The following is a 17,451-nucleotide window of genomic DNA, read 5'->3' as shown; positions in this document are numbered from 1 at the left end:
AGGTCATGTCCTTAGTCAGCTCAAGTAGTGTCATGTCCTGTCTAATCACCTCTCCCAATTCTTCTTCGGCATACCTCTACCTCTCCTAACTTCTGCGACCGCCAATCTCTCACACCTCCTAACTGGTGCATCCTCACTCCTCCTCTTCACATGCCCAAACCATCTCAGTCTTGCTTCCCTCATCTTGTCCGCCACGGAGGCCACTCCGACCTTTTCCCGTATAACTTCATTTCCGATTATATCTCTCTTAGTATGCCCACACATCCATCTAAGCATCCTCATCTCCGCTACCTTCATCTTTTGAACGTGGGCGTTCTTCGGGCGGCCGACGTGCCGCCCCCATACAACAATGCTGGTCTAACCACAACTCTGTAGAACCTACCTTTCAGTCTAGGCGACGCTTTCTTATCGCAAAGCACCCCGGAGGCAAGCCTCCATTTCATCCACCTTGCTTTAATACGGTGTGAGATGTCATTATCAATCTCCCCGTCCCCTAGTATTACGGAACCAAGATACTTGAAGCTTTCTCTTTTAGGTATAACTTGTGCCTCGATCTTCGCTTTCACATACGCTCTTTACGTCACATCACCGAACTTGCACTCGGCCGTATTCAGTCTTAATCCTGCTTAACCTTAAACCTTTAGACGCTAAGGTCGTTCTCCAAACTTCCAGCCTATCGTTAACTCCACTACGTGTCTCATCAATAAAAACTATGTCGTCTGCAAACAACATACACCACGGCACCTCCTCTTGAATATGTCGCGTTAATTCGTCCATCACTAAGGCAAATAGAAACGGGCTAAAGGCTAATCCCTGGTGCAACCCCATCACGACTAGGAAGTGTTCTGAATCACTTCTCACTATCCTAACCCGGGTCTTGGCACCATTATACATGTCCTTAATTGCCCTGATGTAGGTCACAGGCACACCTCTAGACTCCAGGCATCTTCAAAGGACCTCCCGAGGGGCTTTATCATATGCCTTCTCTAAGTCAATGAACACCATGTGTAAGTCTCTCTTTTTATCCCTATAATGCTCAACCAATATCCTGACAAGATGAATAGCTTCTGTAGTCGATCGGCCCGGCATGAATCCGAACTGGTTCTCGGCTATCGACACATCCCTTCTCAATCTCATCTCGACCACCATCTCCCAGACTTTCATAGTATGGCTTAGAAGCTTGATCCCCCTATAGTTATTGCAATTCTGAATATCGCCCTTATTTTTGTACAACAGAACCATTGTACTCTGCCTCCAATCCTCCGGCATCCTAGTCGTCCTAAATATGACATTAAACAACCTAGTCAGCCACTCCATACTTGCCTCCCCTGCAATTTTCCAAAAGTCTATCGGGATCTCATATGGCCTGGTCGCTCTTCCCCTTCTCATCTTACGGATAGCCCTCCTAACCTCTGCACTCTTTATGCACCTACAATACCCAAAATCTCTACGACTCTCGGAACGCTCTAACTCACCCAGCACGATATCCCTGTCCCCTTCTTCATTTAAGAGCTTATGGAAGTACGTCTGCCATCTCTGTTTAATGTGTGCCTCATCGACCAGCACTGCTCCATTCTCGTCCTTGATGCACTTTACCTGGTCCAGGTCACGAGGCTTCCTCTCTCTCGTCTTGGCGAGCCTATACAACTTCCTATCCTCGCCTTTGCACTCGAGCTCTTTATACAAGTGCTCAAAAGCTGTTGTCTTAGCCGCCGTGACCGCTAGCTTCGCTTCCTTTTTCTCTGCCTTATACCTCTCCTTACTCCTCCTCTTGTCCTCTTTGTCGACGCTTTCCCTAGCGCCGCATACACAACCTTCTTGACTTCTACTTTTCCTTGGACCTCTCCATTCCACCACCACTCCCATTTACGTCCGCTCGAATTGCCTCGAAACCCAACACTTCTCTGAACAGTTTTCCCGTCAAAGATTCTATCCCCCAGCCCGCATCTTTATACGACTTCCCGCTACTTCCCCGAGCCTGCGTAACTCCCAACCTCTCCCTCATCTCCTGAGCTTTGGTGTCAGTCAGACTTCCCCATCTAATCTTTGGCCAGTCATGAGCAACCCTCTTTTTCTTCTTCATCTTGATCTCTAGGTCCATAACCACGAGCTTATGTTGGGTTGCAAGATTCTCGCTCGGGATAACCTTGCAATCCTTGCAAATACCCCTACCACCCTTCCTAAGGAGCAAGTACTCTATCTGAGTTTTAGCCACCGCACTACGGTAGGTCACCAAATGCTCCTTTCTCTTTCGGAAACTCGAGTTAGCTATGACCAACTCAAAAGCATTCGCGAAGTCTAAAAGCGAAACCTCTCCCTAATTTCTATCCCCAAAGCCGAACCCGCCATGCACATCATCATATCCTCCTGAAGTAGTCCCTATGTGGCCATTAAATCCCCTCCTAACAATAGTTTCTTAGTCTGCGAGATACCCCTCACAACCTCGTCCAACTCCTCCCAAAAGCGCCTTTTGTCCTCCTCAGCCAAACCTGCCTAAGGCGCATACACACTGATTATGTTAAAAGTTAACCCTCCCAAAACTAACTTAGTAGTCATCATTCTATCATTTACCCTCCTAACCTCTACTACCTAATCCCTAAGTTCCCTGTCCACTAATGCCTACTCCATTCCTACCCCTCGAACGCCCTGAGTACCACAACTTAAACCCATCTACCTCCATAGCCTTAGTTCCTACCCATTTAGTTTCCTGAACACAAGCTATATTAATCTTCCTTTTCTTAAGAATCTTCACTAATTCTATCGACTTTCCCGTCAAAGTCCCTATGTTCCAAGACCCGACTCTCTCGACCTAGCGAGCTCCCTCGGTCCCCTTACCACCTCTGTCCCCCGCCTCCACCCCCACCTTCACCCCCAAACGAGGACATGACCTTAGACTCCCATCAAACCTAGAAGCCACTAACGCGGGATAAAATAATCAAAGACTCTATAACTAGTAACGACACAAAGCAACAAACAAGCAATTAATAAAACTAAATAATCAGAGTTCACGAATCCAAAGAATAAAACAATAAACAAGTAAGAAAACTATGCAATATACAGCAAATAGAGAGATACTAGTCAATATAGAATAAACAATTAGGAACACTATTCAAACAACAATAAACAAATATAGAGACACTATTCAATGATCAATAGGTAATTATAAACACTACTGAGTCAATAGGTAATGCTAAATAAACAAATAGGGACACACCAGAAAACACTACACAATAGACAGTACACAACAACGGAGTTATTTAGAAAAGGGCCCTTTAGAAAAATATTCAATAATTAGTAGACAGTACAATTTTTTAGATTTGGTTGAGGTTGCTGAAATGAGGGAGCACATTTAAGTTTCTATCTCACATTAATTTGCTCATTTATCTAGCCCATTGGTTCTGATTTTTTTTCTGCTTCGTATATATTTATTTTTCCTATTTATGACGATTTAATTTTTCAATTTCAGCTCCAATTTTTTGCATTCAACTGATGTTATTTGCCCATTGAAAGAAATATTTGAAGAAATTAATTAAAAATAGACTAATATATAGCTTTGCATCTTAGAAAGTTAGAAGAGTGAAACTAGGACAAAAGAATAAGTGTATATATATATAAATTCTGTTAAAAAGCTTAGGGATCTTATTGAAGTTTTGGCTTTAGGCCAACGATTTTATTGAGACCCCGGCAGTCGACCTGTATAATTGCATAGAAGAAGAAAAAACAATATTAGTTAGTAAGTAGTTAGTCTAACATACTTAACTCTCAGAAAAAAATTAGACAATAAGAAAATATGAACAAAATCACCACATGAGAACATAAATTCTACACCTATTATATGAACTATCTAAAAATCAGTTTTCTTTTAAAATTACTATTACTAATTTTGAAGCTCAGGAAATACATCTGATTATCAAGATTATGTCCACGACACTTCCTACAAAATTTTGAAAAGATTACACTGCTAAATCTCTGATGAATGTGACAAAGTTCCTATACAAGTAGGTCATAATGGTTCCTCCCACTATAAAGGAGCCTCACAGCCTTCCTGGCCTTTCTGTTTTTCGAACCTTTGCGGAATTCAGCTCCATATTCTGCAATAGGAATGAAACCAGAGCCCCTTCCTCCATGCTGCAGTTTCATTGCCAAAATGCAGAAAATTCATAAGAATACACTATATCAATCAATATAGAAGAACAAAAGTGAAAGACGTAGTTTTAAGAGCTTAGATATTATTTACTGGCTATTGATAACTTTCAACAATTACTCAGCGACATTTGATTAGTTGTTGGATCAGATTATTTCAAGTCGGTAACACTAACACATTGTTGCAATTGTAGTCTTATGGTTTAGGCTTGATCGACCAACTAGGTAGGACGTCTTCAAGGTGATAATGACCTTTTCAACCTTATTCCAATATTATGTTGGGACTTACTGCAAATGCAGTACCTATATATACGGCTTTACAAGTCGGAAGCAAACACCATAGTAACCAATCTCTACCAACAGAGCCCAGGAGTTCAAAACTAGAGATGAATGCAGATCCTGGACCACTAAATCATGACAGAACAAAGTGGCGGACTCAGCCAATGGACACTCCAGAACGAACTGAAGATATGAGACATCTTCAGTCACTGTATTCATCTATGTTTCTTTTAAGCATTCGTCATTCATTAAATGTTATTCAGGATGACATCTTCAACACGTTATTTGTATCAATACCTTATTCCCACTTCATTTCTCCCTGGTTCATGCTGCTTAAGAATTAATAACTTTTATTCTTTAATAAAAGAAGTGGAAGCTAAGGGCAGATTGGCTTATTTGCCTGGGAAGACAGAATGCCTTCATAATCAATCTTAATTTATGTATGCTTTCATATCTCATTCACTGTTGCCAACAGAAGCTTCCAAAGTTGAATTGGTAAATTGCTCTGTCTTTTGCTACCTTATTAATTTCTTTTGGAGGGAGAATTAGTAGATCAAATGGGAAATTAGAAATGGGAGAAGGGACAGCTGATATTGCAATGAGAGTTTAGTGTGCAACGGAGGATGCTAATGAAGATGGGATGCAGTTAGCTTGCTTTAGAGAAACCTAATGCAATAAGAACTCAGTATACTGGGCAGAATGAGATTTCATAGAGCCTGCTTTAGTTGTTGGCAAGGAAAATAAATATAAACGGACAACAATACCCAAACTACTTCAGTCTATGTTGTTGATGTGTTTGATTTCCAAGCGAGGACTCGTTGTTATGACTACTTCAAAAGTAAATCTTTTGAAGCAAAGGGAAATACCTCCTGTTCTGGTATGTATACCATAATTGGCTGGCAACACAACTTTGATAATACCTGATGTAGAAAAAAAGACAATCTATCAGCATAACTGAGGTTATGTAGCTAAAGGGAACAAAAAGTTAGCATGTAAGTGTCCCACTTGTGATGTGTGACGCGGAGTACTACATATGCACTTCCTATAGGTACACTATTAGAGACCATCTCTTTCCTTCATTAACTAGAAAAGATTTAGTGTGGACTTGCCAAGCAGTACACAATTGAAGTCGTGAAAAGAATGAGTAAACCAAAACAATCAATAGTCCTGAAAGAATGACTCAGTATCACATAAAAACTTCCCCATGAAACAACTAAATGGATTGCTGACGGTTACATGGAATTAGAGAATAAGATAGAAACAATTGGTTATTACAGATTTGAAGAATCAGGGCTGATTATTTGCTTACCAATAGCTCTGACTCTCCTCCCCAAAAATCAGATCGTCCAATGCGTTGGCAATATCTAACAAATCAAATAAAAGTACTGAGAAAGGAATCATATTCAAATCACTATTAGTATTATCATAAAATACCTAATATCGATTGATGTTCATATCGTCAATTATTATAAAGCCTCACCGTCTCAAAGACTCATCAACTGTAATGGCAACCAAGGCCTCTTCATATTTAAGACGTTCTTTCTCATCATCACAAATAGCCTCCTTTACAGCCATCCTTAATTCATCTGTGGGAACAGGGGAAAAGCAGATTTTTCATCAACTTCAGGGAAGTAATCACACAAAATAAGATAGAGGTGAACTGATAACTTGCCCCAGTTTATCAGGAATTCAGTTTTTGGAGATTACTCATATGTGGAAGGCATAGTTTCCTAATGAGAGAAAAATCATATATGAAATGGAACTTCATAAATTTGACTAGTTAGAGAGCTACTATGAGGTTTAACCTTGATGGTATAATTAATGAGCATCTCTTGCGGACAATATTACCTGCATCATCTCTTTCATCTCGAGGGTGAAGTTTCACACCTTTGTTCAAAGCCATCCCTTTTACCTGATTTAGAAATAACACCAATTCCTCAGAGAAACAAACTATTGCTTCAAAGTTCCAAGGCACTAAAACATTGTAGGTGCAAATAGCATTTAGTACAAAATGGGAATAAATCACATTTATCCGATTATTTCTTCATGGCATTCCTATTTTCAGATTTTTACCATATTTTGAAGAGAATTCAGAGCACTTTCCATACAACAACAACAACATACCCACTGAAATCCCACAACGTGGGGTCTGGGGAGGGTAAAGTGTACACAGACCTTACCCCTACCTTGGAAGGTAGGGAGGCTGTTTCCGAAAGACCCTCGGCTCAAGAGAAAACATGGCAAAAAATTTCAGATAAGGACAAGCAATTCAAAGAAGTATGAAAATGAAAATAACGAAAGCGAAAAACCCATGATAAGGCAGTCTGAAAAAAGGAGCAATAGCTACCACAGATAAATAAGATAATTGAAGTACAAGAAACAATAGATAGTAGCACAAATCAGAGGACAAGAAACTAAAGACCAAAACTGCGACTACTAGTACGAAAGGATAAGAGGGACTACCTACTAACCTTCTACCCTAATATGAGTCCTCCATAACCTTAGCCTGATAATAGAGAGATGATTGAATTCTCAGAGTTCCTCACGATCGATGGGATTCTTAACTTTGAATTCATCCTGATAAATGATATTGGGTTCATAGTTTCGGTTTTCATATGTAAATCTTCTATTATTCATGAGTTAGGCCACAACACGAGTCCTTATCTCTATCACTTTCAGGAAAAAAGACCCCATGGAAGGTTAAGATTGCATAGGTTTTTATATTAAAAGTATGAACGTGAATGATATGTTGTACCAAACAAGATTATACCTCCTGATTAATATATGTAACATATAATTTATTTATTTTTTAAAAAGTGAGCGCCATAAATGTATGCTTCAGCATTTTTATTTTTCAGCGGCACTCTGGTGGAAGCTGTTCATGGTCATTGACAACTTCTATTTCCTGCATGCCAGCACCTCTGAAGAAATCAAATCAGCTTTTCTGGGGGTTTTGTTAGCAGAATGGAGCCAAGAATTTGTGGCATTCTGCCCGATTAGTAACGATTTTGTGTATATGGCTCAACAGAAATGCAAGACAAGTAATAAATATCGTCCCAAAACCTTGGAAAGATGGTTATTTTGCTTCTTTATGGTCTACGGAATAAGGTGTCGCACACAAAGACCTTCTGCAGAGCAGGAAGGCACTGACAGTAAATTGTCTTGCTGGTTTGCTGCAGTTAGCTTAATTCCTACTCTTGTTAGCGAAGCATCTTTCCTCAAATTTGCATCTGTCTCTCTTTCAATCAATAAAGTAAAGCGTTCTATCTAAAACCATGACCATTAGGCTAAAAAAGACATTGAAAACTTATAGCAATAAAGTTATGGAGTCAACAAATTATATGAAACTGGTTTTCAGATCAGGGAAGGAAAATGCTTCATACCAGAGCACGAAACATGCAGCGGCCATCACCTGTTATTTTCTGTACTGAATAACGTTCTACTTTCTTTAAGGCTGGCGAACCTCCACCTCTGCAATAAGAAATTAGAAAAAAGAACACACACGCAATTGTGAGATCAAATTAAGCCCTGGATTCTAATAAATTTAGAATTTAATAGGCACTGCATTTAAGTAATCCTCAAGCCCTCCACTGTTTATGTTACATATATTTTTTGTTTGCTTTGATGCACCTGTGTCCAACGGGTATGTCATGACTATGCATACTTCATGGGGATTCTTCGAATTACACTAAAAATTAGCACAAACTGCATGTACTCATACCGGATACTTATAGAAACACCTACATATAACTGTATTAGTATACCTGTCCATGTAACATAGGTTGAAGACATTTATCTCACAAGGAATAGGCCACAACCATTTATATATAGCATCTACATCATTAGATTTGACTTTGAGACCTCAAATTCACAAGCAAACGCAACAATAAAGAAATTTTTGCTAATTGCATATGCAAGAAATCAAATAAAACCGTAGGAAAGCAGCTCTCTTTACAGATTCAAGATTAAGTTTTTTTTTCCTTTTGATAGCCGTGGTGTCCTCCGATCCAACTTGCACACACCTAAACTAGTTCCATAGGATATCTGCTACCTCCCACCACTTATCAGACCAGCTTGGGAACATCTCGATTAATTCCACGAGATACCTGCTACCTCCCGCTAGCACAGGTACCACCTAACAGATGATAAAAAATAACCTAATATTTTCTCCTCCGCTGGAATTTAAATCTAGACTATTTCCACGGGCTACCTGAAATAACCCACACAGACCAATTAACAAATGATAAGAAATAACCTAATGGTTTCGCCTCAGCTGACCTAGACTAATTCCACATAATACCTGCTACCTCCCACCTATGTTGCTTGGACTCTTCACTTTTGCTGCCACACTCATGTCGACATGACATGGGTGTGGGTGTGGCATTTGTACCCGATCTGGTGAACCGATTTTCTGGACTTTGACCAAAATCGACGGAGAATTTCCGGACAGATTCAATGATTTCTTTAATCAAAACAAAAGCTAAGGTGAAATTGAAGAAAATGGAATACCTTGTATACAGAAATTTCTGTGTCACTCTTTTTCCTTTTATCTCCTTCCGGGATTCCCCTCTTAATCAATATTTTCTCCTCAAGTTTTCACATAATATCTCATAATTTAGGTTTTATAACTCTATTTTTAGATATTTGGATTTTTTTTAGCCGAATCCCCGCACCCGTATCCATAACTGGATCTGTATCCCAGAATCTCAAAATTTAGATTCATGAAGGATCCGACCTCGACACCCGCACGCGAGTCCAAGCAACTTAGCCTCCCACCAACACAGGTACCACCTAACAGATGATAAGAAATAACCTAATGGTTTCGCCTCAACTGGAATTTAAACGTCGACTAATTCCACAAGACACCTGCTACCTCCCACCCGCATAGGTACCAGCTAACAAATGATAAGAAACAACCTAGTAATAATTTTGCCTCCACTAGAATTAAAACATGAGACCTCACTATTCTCAACTCACTTCATTGACCACTAGTCTACATCGTTACATGCAATTCAAGATTAACCTTTCTAAACAATTAAAAAAAAAAAAGAAAATTACCAACAGAATTAAAGCTAGCAAATAGCAAAAAGGAGGAGAAATTTACAGTGAGGGTCCAATTCTAGCAAAGCATTGATGACCAGTAGCACCAGACAAAACACCAAACGGGTTTCCACTTTGATGAGGCCTGTAACTGGAAGTAGAAACTGAAGCAACTGGAGAAGTAACCACCTCAAACTGCGCTAATCCACGTGTCAACTCCTCAAGCACCGCTTCTATACTCAAAAAGAAAATCATTATCAATCAATCAAGCTACCCCTCAATTTCAAATTAATGGTTTTATTTAGGCCCAATATCATTTCACTTTAATAAATAATTTTCCGAACAAAATGATAATGTAACTGTAGGAACTTAGTACCATTAGAGGGTTTGGCCGCCATGGAATTCGAAGTCATCACTTACACGAGAGCAGCTCTCCACTGGTCAGTGCGAATGATTTATCCTCTCTTTTTCTTTTTCGGTAAGAACAAAAAAGGAAGAAAGGTGAATTGTTTTTTGAACGAGAAAATGATAAAAATGAACCCTTATGTTTTGGGTAGGTTAAAAATAAGTTTCTTAAATATAATCCTGAACTATTTTGATCCTTTAAATTTATTAAATGTGATTTTAATTACTATCAAATAATTTAATAAATTTTATGTTTGTTGGATTTGAAGAAAACTGTAAAATGTTTAAACAAAATATAAATCATATTAGTATAATTGTTTAATTTCGTTTTTAAGATGACAAAAATGTTCGAATAATGGTGGAGTACAATGATTCTATTGTACAAGAATAGAGATGGCATTCAGAGTTGCAACAATTATGGGGTAACAAGTTGTTAAGTCACACTATAAAAGCGTGGGAGAGGGTAGTGGAGTTGCGTGTGAAGAGGGGCGTGTCTATTTTGAAGAACCAGTTCGGATTCATGTCGGGACGCTCAACTACAGAAGCCATTCAATCTTGTTAGTGAGGATCGATACACGCGGGAAAGGAGGACCTTCGTAGAAAGGAAGGACAAAGTCCGCAGAGATGCTAGGAGATGCGATCAAGGGCTTGTACACTAGAATCAAAGGGGAGCCAAGACTCGAGTAGGGACAGCAGATGGAGACCACTTCCCAATTGTGATGGGGTTAATAATCAACTCTTAGCCCAATTTTATTTGTCTTGGCGATGGATGAATTGATGTGGAAAATCTAAGGTGAGATGCCATGGTGTATGTTATTTGCGGACGACATAGTTCTGATTGAAGAGACCAGCGGCGAAGTTAACAGTAAGCTGGAGGTTTAGAAATAGACCTTAGTGTCCAAAGAGTTCAAGTTGAGCAGGACCAAGACAAAATTCTTGGAGTGCAAGTTAAGTGACAAAGAGCATGAGGCAGTTGTGAAAGTGAGGCTTGAGACACATGTCATCCAAAAGCAAGCAAGTTTTAAGTATCTTGGGTCCATTATCCAAGAAAATGGGGATATTGACGTTGAGTCACACACTGTATTGGGGCAGCGTGGATGAAATAGAGGCTCGCTTCCGGAGTCTTGTGTGATAAGAAGGTGCCAACAAAATTTAAAGGCAAGTTCTATAAAGCGGTAGTTAGACCAACTATGTTGTATGGGGCGGAATGTTGGCTATTCAAGAAATCTCACGTTCAGAATATCAAGGTTGCGGAAATGAGGATGTTGCGATGGATGTGTAAGCATATTAGGAAGGATAGAATTAAAAATGAAGTTATCCCGGATAAGGTAGGAGTGGCCCCGATGGAGGACAAGATACGAAAAACGAGGCTAAGATGGTTCGGGCATGTGCAGAGGAGATACACGGAGGCCCCAGTGCGGAGGTGTAAGAGGTTGGCTATGGATGGTTTCAGGAGAGGTAGAGGTAGATCAACGAATTATTTTCTGGAGAAGTGATTAAACAGGACATGGTGCAGTTGCAGGTTACCGAGGATATCACCTTATATAGGAGGTTGTGGAAGATAACAATTAGGATAAAAGGTTAATAGGTAGTAGAGCATTGTTTTGCGTTAGTAGCTAGTAGAGCATTGTCTCGCGGATCCTTCCATTTATTATCTCGATTATCCTTGTATTGTCTTATCGAATTAGTTTGTTGTAGTTATTGTTTCTTTTCCATTAGTTTGTTGTAATTACTGTTTCTTTTCTACATAATGCTTTGTTCTATTGTATTTAGCGATGACTTCTTTACTTTTGGTAATTCTTGTCTGACCTTTTTTGAAATGCCCTTTCTTGAGATGGGGTCTATCCGATACATCCTTTCTACCTTTCAAGGTGGGGAAAGATATGCATACACTCTACTCTCCTTAGATCCACTTGTAAAATTATACTAGATATGTTGTTGTTGCCTCAAAATAAAAAGAATATCGTACGAATTGGTGAACACAGTGGGGAAGATGATCGAGTTTTTCTTTTTCTTTTTCTGTTTTTCATTTATAGTTTATTTTTATTCAAAAAATTTGTAACCGCGTGCTGTATCATCGTTTTTAACATGCACTATTGCCACATCAGTTAAGCTTTTGCCACATAAGTAAGGTCAACAGTTAGATGTGTTTATTAATACACATTTTTTAAATTTTGGTGTTTAAATGAAAAAGCTGCAACTTATTTATATACCGGGATGATAAATGGGTGCAAGTTTAGCTGATGTTATGTCGTGTTGTCTTTTTCTTAATACGGTTCAATTCTTAAAAAAAAAAAAATCGAATAAATAAGAATAATTTACTAAATTATATTTTGTATTTGTTATTTCTTTTTAGCGTAAAAAGAATTAAACTGACAGTTAAATGGGACGCAGGAACTAATAATTATCACCTCACAAAAATCAATATCAGTGCTTCTTGAATTTAATCATTGTTGTAGAGTCTGTTGCACGTGCAAAAAGCTTAATATTCTAACCATGTGCCTTTTGCCCTTCCTAAATTCTCATTGATTAGAGCTTTTAAGCTCTTTAATATGACGGTAACTTCAAGAGAAAATGCTTTTGGGTTATAGGACCACCGGAAAATAGATTCCATCGAAAGAGAACATTTTCTAAAGCTCTTAATGTACCAACAATTAGGTCTTTGCTTTATTGCTACTCATTAATTCTTCATAATATTGATAGGACTCTTGTATTGCATCTCAAACGTTGAAATTTCTATTCTCACTTCTGTTCATATCATATGTCTTTTAAAAAGTTTATGTATAGTCATTTCAAAGATATTTGATTGCCTTACATAAACCATAAGTGCAGCAGTCTAGTGTAAGTAATAGTTTGTTTGATCAAGTTTTTTAAAATCGATTTTGAATTTAATAAAAATAATACTTTTGGCCAAAAGCGGTTGTTTACTTAATTTTAAAAATATTTTGATTATTTTTAGCGCTTTAACAAAATGTTTCTAAGTATTTTTCTCAAAAAAAAGTTTTTAAAATATTTTTTGAGCTTCGAAAATTTCGAACTAAACACTTATTTTCTCCCAAAAGCTTGGACAAACACCTCACTTTTTTAAAATAAACACTTATTGAAAGAAAAAGAAATACTTTTGGAGAAAAATAAACTTTACCAAACAGGCTATAAGTCTTATATTTTTCTTAAAAAGTCTTATGTCATTGTTGTGACTAGTGCCCGATTGTCAAACCCAATTATCCGAATCACATACAAAACGTAGGCATTTGAAACAAATGTCACGTTGTCGTTTATATCAAACACATCCATGAATATAGCGAAGCCGACAAGGCCGTGTTTCAAATTTATATAATTTCGAAAAAATTTAGACAGGTTTTAAACCTTTGTTTTATATCCAAAATAACCGCCGGAAAATACCACAAAGGCCACGTATATATACATGTGGGCACTCATGGTTTCAAACACAACATATACAAACACAACCGTCCACAACCCACAAACATGTCCACATGACAAACTTCATAGACGTTTGGCCCCGCCGTAATGAACAAATATATACAAATGCAAATCGACGAATATATACCAAAATATGGCTCCGAAATATAAAATTTAACTCACCAACCGTGCGTCCGCAAGTTTATATGTACCGAGTATGCAAAGTAGAAAAGGTAGTGTAAAAAACAATCGAAATAGTTACGTAAAGTAAATGCATTTCCAAAATATCAAAATGTTACTTCAAAATATAAGTCATGCACCGCCCATGACGCCATAACAATAACACCAGAAAGTTTCAAATCTCCGAATCCCCGTCATATATCACAACACAAAGATATCCATACACAAGATCACACCAAACATTTAACCCTACCTATGAGGAGCTCCGCGAACCATAAACACAAGATAACCTATCATAATGCGCACGACAACAAAACCTAGCCCGTGAAGGAACGATATCAAGGTAGTGGGCACGAAATGAGTAGTGAGTAATCATATGCATAAAATCATTGTCATAATCAAAAGATAAGTAAAATAATCATATTTGAAATCGAATAATAATTACAACATTCTCTTTGAAAAGTTGTCAAAATTTCATAAAGGAACGTCGCGGGACCCACACGGTGTAGACCCGAACTGGGCCCGCCTATGAAAATATACTCATTCTATATCATACAAACTCCTACGAAAATTTCAAAGAATGTCTTTTACGAGAAAGTTTGTTTGAACTTTTGGAATACAAAGAATAAGCTACAAAACCAAAATCAATTTTCATGAAATCTTTACAAATTTTGAATTCCAAGGATATAAGGATCAATGTTATGGCATATGATTTTTACCAAGGAAACACATGCGAATCATAGACAAGCTCGGATTGCGGAATTTTCCTAGAGGTGGAATCATAGCCTACTTTAACTAAGGCATGCCAAAAAGAAAGGGTTACTTTACATACCTCAAACGCTCCCCAAATAATCCAACTTCAAGATAAATCCAACCTATGATTAGCTGCCCAATGTCTACAAACAAGCTTAATAATGTGCCAAACATAATATGGATGTTTAGGCATTAAATTCCAAAATTGCCCTTAATTCTATAAATTCTCATTGAAATTAGACACTTTGAGAATTTAACTCGGCCAAATCAATCAACAACAACACCAACAATACCAACAACCAAACCAATAACATCAAAAACCATTTAAAACGCATTCCACATTAGTAGCCTTCCTTTCCAACATAATTCATCAACATTCCATTCAATCCCGAATTTTCAAGGAGATATCGATTCTTACATGTCAACTACCAATTCAAGATCATTCAAGTGCAATTCAAACGCATTTCATACCATTTACAAAGAATACAAAAATCCACCAAGACTCAGAATTCATCCGAAATCTCCAACCTTTGACACAACATTCACAACACATTTTTCATCTTCTTATTTCATCAACAACAACCACAATTTACACCTTAACAATTCCATTTCCATAATTTCATAAATCTACAATAAAATCACAAAATTTTCCTACAACAACTTAGTCAAAAATTTTCATGCCAACTTGAACTAGAATTCTTCCCATTTGATTGCCATTACAACACAATTAACATAATAAATAAAATTTGACCATTCCTTTGCATCCACACCCATTTTTCGGCACACACACATATACCCATGACCCAAAATTTTCATACTCTATATTCATTCCCACATACTACAACATATATATAAGATTCTTTTTTAAAAAGAGTGAATTCTTACCTTTTCCTCAAATTTCCACTTGCCACAAACGTAGTTCTCTCGCTCAAATAATTATACCACGTTGAGTGTTTGGCCAATTAGGAATTCAAATAGAAAAAATTTTGGATCAAAGTTGAAGGACCTCAATTTTTTTCTTTCATTTTCTTGATGGCTAAGCTTTGTGGTGCTCTCAATCTTCTTTCTTGAAAGTTCTTGAACAAGAATGAGAAATAGGCCCCTTTTAATCTATTTATCACATGATTTAATTACATGGGTTTGGGCCCTCTTTATTTTTTGAGCTTCCCCTAAAAAATTGGGCCTTTTGTATTATTTTTTTTTTTTTCACTTCATAAACTAATATGGAGGCCTTATCAGAATTAAAACACAAGTTCCTTTTGCGCTTTTCCATATTTCCACAAAAATTTCATGAGCAACACCCATATTTTAAATACAAAAAAGTTATGGCCTTGTTTTACAAGTCAAAATAAAATTTTTCCAAACGGTAAAAAATTTTATAACATCTTAATTAATTAACAATTCGCTATTGGTGTAGTACAGGTAAATGTGGGGAAAAAGTAATATATAACTTCTTATTTTTTCTAAGAGGATATAGAGGTCAAGGATTAGTCTATCAATTTTGGTATTATTAGTCTCCTACTATCTAGTTCTTCAATTTTATTATTACCTATTTGTTTTTTGTTTTTTTGCTTCAGTTATCATATTATTTGTTGTTGCTATCGCCTTTTCCTTTATTATTTTTGACATGACTTCTTCATTATTGTATTTCATTTTCATACCTGATTTGATATGATTTACTTGAGCCGAGATCTACCTGAAACAAACTCTCTACCTTCACAAGGTAGGAGTAAGGATGTGTACACATCACCCACCCAAAACCCCACATATGAAATTTACCGGATATATTGTTGTTGTTTATTATATTTTTAGTGTCTAATTATTTTAAAATAAATTTAATTTATGAACTGATAAAATATTTATGACCCAAGATGGTATACTTAATTAAAAGATTACTTAATGCTTTTCTGTTCCATCAATTCCCTCGACAGTTTAAATACAAAAGTCAAACTTTACTACGTTAGTATATGTATACCTATCAAACATTATAAAGAAACAATAAATCCTACCTAAAGGACCTAAACTTAACAAACATAGTTGACTACTAGCAAAAATGTCTTAAAAGGTATATTACGGCTTTCCTTTAATTCTTTTGTAATTCTTGCTACTTATTACTTTGACTTTCATATCATCTGGTCATAAGGGTTTTCATAAGAACGTTAAGTAGGGGGTAAATGTTAGAAAAAAGAAAATAATCATAATAATAAATGCCGTCTCTACGTGATAGAGATAACAAAATTTTGCCCTATAACTAACACGTGTATAACCGTTAATACATTACAATAGATGCCTGACAATTATCTCAATTATGATACCATATAGTCACTTATTAATTTATTCAAGTAAAAAATTTAAAATACAAAAGATTAAGTAAAGTTAACCCCCTTTTGGCAATAATTTATTTATATACGGTTTAGATGACAAGTACAAACAAGTGTCTTTTTTTTTTTTTGTGTTGCAATTACCTGTACCAAATTTGTTTAACCTTTTTGTAATAACTTGTCCCAAATTGTACTCTCCACCAACCCAAAAGAGGAACTATCGATGTGTAAGAATTACTTGACAAAATGTTCACATTAATGATTAAAGTACTTCTGAACTTGCTTAAAAGATTTTTGCATAATTATATCAATTTGCAACAATTGTTTAAATTGTTATTCAAGGAACTACACATATCTAAATTGATCAAATTCTCGTTCAAACACATGTGATTCTCAATATCTTAAGCTTTAATTATTATCTCGAGGAAAAAAAGTTATATAGAAATCAACCTTTTCAATTCAAATAAGAGAAAAATCAGCGATAGATGTACTTGTTGTTAGTAGGTGTAGATTAATTTGATACCTTTATCTCGACACAAATATATGATTAGTTGAAACGTTTCTAAAATATGTATAATCTACTAAGTTTGCACTTTATTGTCATAAAAAAAAGTAATAGGTATAGTTATCCTTCACACTTATTGAGTCAACACTCTAAGTTTGTATCGGACAATAACAATGATCGTAATATATAAAATTACATAAAAAAGCAGATTTAGATTGTCACAAGTAAAATGAGCAAGTTTTATTTTATGGATGAGTATTTACAATTAATATCATGAACTAAACGAAAGCCTTTTTTATTTTTATTTTTGATGAATATTTCCAAAATAAATAAAAGCAATGGATATGGTACAGGTGCACAAAAATCCAAAGGTCAAGAAGTGACACAAAGGCAGATAGAACACAG

General features: G+C 36.6%; 1 protein-coding gene across 1 annotated transcript; it reads right to left on the bottom strand.

Moving 5' to 3' along the window:
* Positions 1-3,808: 3,808 nt before the first annotated feature.
* Positions 3,809-9,717, bottom strand: LOC132057903 (OVARIAN TUMOR DOMAIN-containing deubiquitinating enzyme 3). Its single transcript, XM_059450489.1, has 7 exons — positions 9,527-9,717; positions 7,806-7,893; positions 6,271-6,334; positions 5,903-6,008; positions 5,732-5,786; positions 5,289-5,342; positions 3,809-4,128 (listed from the first exon to the last, which is right to left on the bottom strand). Exons 1-7 carry the CDS (start codon positions 9,715-9,717, stop codon positions 3,991-3,993), a joined length of 696 nt encoding a protein of 231 aa, XP_059306472.1. The 3' UTR covers positions 3,809-3,990.
* Between the last annotated feature and the right edge of the window lie 7,734 nt (positions 9,718-17,451).

This window comes from Lycium ferocissimum, chromosome 5 (genome assembly GCF_029784015.1).
Source record: "Lycium ferocissimum isolate CSIRO_LF1 chromosome 5, AGI_CSIRO_Lferr_CH_V1, whole genome shotgun sequence".
NCBI lineage: Eukaryota > Viridiplantae > Streptophyta > Magnoliopsida > Solanales > Solanaceae > Lycium > Lycium ferocissimum.
This window is presented reverse-complemented; position numbering and strand designations above follow the sequence as displayed.